The 3,349-nt window shown below is 44.9% G+C and overlaps 1 protein-coding gene across 2 annotated transcripts in view; it reads left to right on the forward strand.

Moving 5' to 3' along the window:
* Positions 1–2,878, forward strand: part of tha1 (threonine aldolase 1) — a 42,878-nt gene extending 40,000 nt beyond the window's left edge. For both annotated transcript variants that reach the window (XM_039740156.1, XM_039740157.1), the window contains one exon: positions 1,393–2,878. In XM_039740156.1, the coding sequence (XP_039596090.1) occupies positions 1,393–1,697 (305 nt within the window). In that variant the 3' untranslated portion in view covers positions 1,698–2,878. The remainder of the gene's footprint in view (positions 1–1,392) is intronic.
* Positions 2,879–3,349: the final 471 nt, after the last annotated feature.

Below are 3,349 nucleotides of genomic sequence, written 5' to 3' on the forward strand. Positions count from 1 at the left end.
AGAGGTGGATTTGCTGGTGTGTTTTGGGTCATTGTCCTGTTGCAGCACCCAAGATCGCTTCAGCTTGAGTGGACGAACAGATGGCCGGACATTCTCCTTCAGGATTTTTTGGTAGACAGTAGAATTCATAGTTCCATCTATCACAGCAAGCCTTCCAGGTCCTGAAGCAGCAAAACAACCCCAGACCATCACACTACCACCACCATGTTTTACTGTTGGTGTGATGTTCTTTTACTGAAATGCTGTGTTCCTTTTATGCCAGATGTAACGGGACATTTGCCTTCCAAAAAGTTCAACTTTTGTCTCATCAGTCCACAAGGTATTTTCCCAAAAGTCTTGGCAATCATTGAGATGTTTCTTAGCAAAATTGAGACGAGCCCTAATGTTCTTTTGCTTAACAGTGGTTTGCGCCTTGGAAATCTGCCATGCAGGCCGCTTTTGCCCAGTCTCTTTCTTATGGTGGAGTCGTGAACACTGACCTTAATTGAGGCAAGTGAGGCCTGCAGTTCTTTAGACGTTGTCCTGGGGTCTTTTGTGACCTCTCGGATGAGTCGCCTCTGCGCCTTGGGGTAATTTTGGTCGGCCGCCACTCCTGGGAAGGTTCACCACTGTTCCATGTTTTTGCCATTTGTGGATAATGGCTCTCACTGTGGTTCGCTGGAGTCCCAAAGCTTTAGAAATGGCTTTATAACCTTTACCAGACTGATAGATCTCAATGACTTCTGTTCTCATTTGTTCCTGAATTTCTTTGGATCTTGGCATGATGTCTAGCTTTTGAGGTGCTTTTGGTCTACTTCTCTGTGTCAGGCAGCTCCTATTGAAGTGATTTCTTGATTGAAACAGGTGTGACAGTAATCAGGAAATTGAACTCAGGTGTGATACACCACAGTTAGGTTATTTTTGAACAAGGGGGCAATTACTTTTTCACACAGGGCCATGTAGGTTTGGATTTTTTCTCCCTAAATAATAAAAACCATCATTTAAAAACTGCATTTTGTGTTTACTTGTGTTATATTTGACTAATGGTTAAATGTGTTTGATGATCAGAAACATTTTGTGTGACAAACATGCAAAAGAATAAGAAATCAGGAAGGGGGCAAATAGTTTTTCACACCACTGTACATGATGTTGTTTCCTACGTGACCCTCTTAACAGGATGAGCAGGTGGAAAGTGCGGAGAACTCTCCATATAGAACTTGCCAGAAATTGGGGACCCCAATGTGTGTTTTTAAAGTGTTCCCATAACATGGTGTGTTATCTGGAGTCCTGTTTACCTTGCATGAATATTTTAATGAAATATTTGACAAAATATCGAGAACAGGTGAGGACTCTACGACGATTGGACCTTCACGGCCTAACCGGTGACATTTCTCTCTCTGTTTTTTCACGTAGCATTACTTCAGACCAAGGAGCCCCTCTACTGGGTGGACGTGGAAGCCGTCGAGACCAACATCGTGGTTTTTAAAATACTGGACCCACACGTCGACCCGGACGAGTTCTGTCGGAGGATGAAGGGGGTGACTGTGGAGGAGGCAGAGGTGATGGGTCAAGGCGTCCGAGTTCTGATGCAGCCGCATTACGACAATTCAGTGCGAGCCGTGTGGCACTTGAATGTTTCAGAGGAGGACACGCGACTTGCCATTCACAAGATGGCCTACGTCACGGAACGATTTAATCAAGAAACCAGCAGGTTATGATGGGCCTTACAACTGCCACGATGAATACATTGATGTCAGACTCTCGTTTTATTTTTTTTGGTTGATTCATTTGTAATTGAGTTTTTATTAAGCCTGTGCCTCAGAGCCTTGAGGAGGAGAGGGTCCTTCTGCACATCCCACTCTTCGCTGTCAGCATCTGAACTTCTGACTCACTGGAGAATTGGAATGGTAACAACATCATAGGAAAGATAATCGTATCTAACAGAGGAGGGAAGGGGGCAAGAAAACATTAAAGCAGGTTGTCGTTTCAGGAAGAACAGAGGGGGCTACCCTAACAGTGAGGAACCCTGGGAAAACCAGCAAGCCGTCATAGAAATACTGATGTGAACCAATCACTTTGATGGCTTTTATTTCGGAAATGAATCAAAACCAAAGCATGAAATGGCGCATTGATTTCAGAGCTTCATTTGTTTCTTACTGCGGCAGAGATTTATAATTTTGCCAAAGTGCCCGTTGGCTTAATGTCCGGCATGCATTTTAAGCAGCACTCTTTATCCCGCTGGCTGGCTCTCCGCAGGTTTTAATTTGAACATTTCACCGTGCTCTTATCTTTACGGCAGTGTTGTAGGTTGGATGACCTCTTTAAAAAAAGAAATAACAGAGCCTGAGCCTTCTCCAAAATCAATTAGCGGATCTTAACAAATGTGACCTAAAAGAGAACGCGGACTGTCAAATGTTTTCTATTCATTCGTCTTGAAGGATTATGTCAAATGCTACTCGGCAGGGAAGATGATGCGGACAGCCGAAAATGGAATAAAGCATTAACAGAGTAGCCTTTGAAATGATGCATTTTGTGCACTTGTTTTTCTAATGCACTGATGTTTTTGTCAGATCTTAAGACATATATGGGGGTCTCCGCTACGGAGCCTTGTTGAAAATGGCCTAAACTACAAAACCATTTGCGTCCATTAGAAGACTCCAATGCTAAGCCATTTTTAAAGGTCCAAGCAGCACTCGGCTGGCAGCTGCACTTTGTTTCTCAAATTGAACGGCTCGCTGACGTTTGGATTTTGCCAGTTAGGACTTCACAGATCCTGCTTATCGCCTTTGTGTTTGGTCACCGCGCCGTGTCGAATTTAGGGTTTCAGGCCTGGCTGATCATCCGACTAAACCTTTGTCATTAATTTCTCGCCACTCACAAATAAATGAAAGTAATCCTGCTCTGCTTGATCTATGCTTGTTTATCTGGGCAGCAGAAAGTGGCAGCACTGTACACTTCACACTCGGCGCTACTGCGACTACAAGTGATTGGCGCCTCGACTTCACGTCCCGTGCCCAGCTGCAGCCGGTGTAGAGTTTACACGTTCTCCACGTGTCCGGAGTGAGTTTTTCTCCCGTCACTTAAAGACCTGAAGGGTTGGTTGACGGATCGTTCCGGAGTGGAGTGCATGACTGGGCCCTGCAATGAACTGGGACCCAGGACTGGAAAAGGTATGGATAGATGAGTGGACCTTTGGTCTTGACTCTACAGGGTGCGCACAAAGTCCATAACCCCTATCTTTTGGAGGATTCTGAAAGCTAAGGGTTACCTCTTAGGAATCCAAAACATCTGTATGAATCCCTCCATGATCTCTGCACAGCCGAATGCGCCGCCATGTTCTGCAACATTTGCCGGGTGACTTTCTGGAACC

The sequence above is a fragment of the Polypterus senegalus genome, chromosome 17 (assembly GCF_016835505.1).
Source record: "Polypterus senegalus isolate Bchr_013 chromosome 17, ASM1683550v1, whole genome shotgun sequence".
In the NCBI taxonomy this organism is placed as follows: Eukaryota; Metazoa; Chordata; class Cladistia; order Polypteriformes; family Polypteridae; genus Polypterus; species Polypterus senegalus.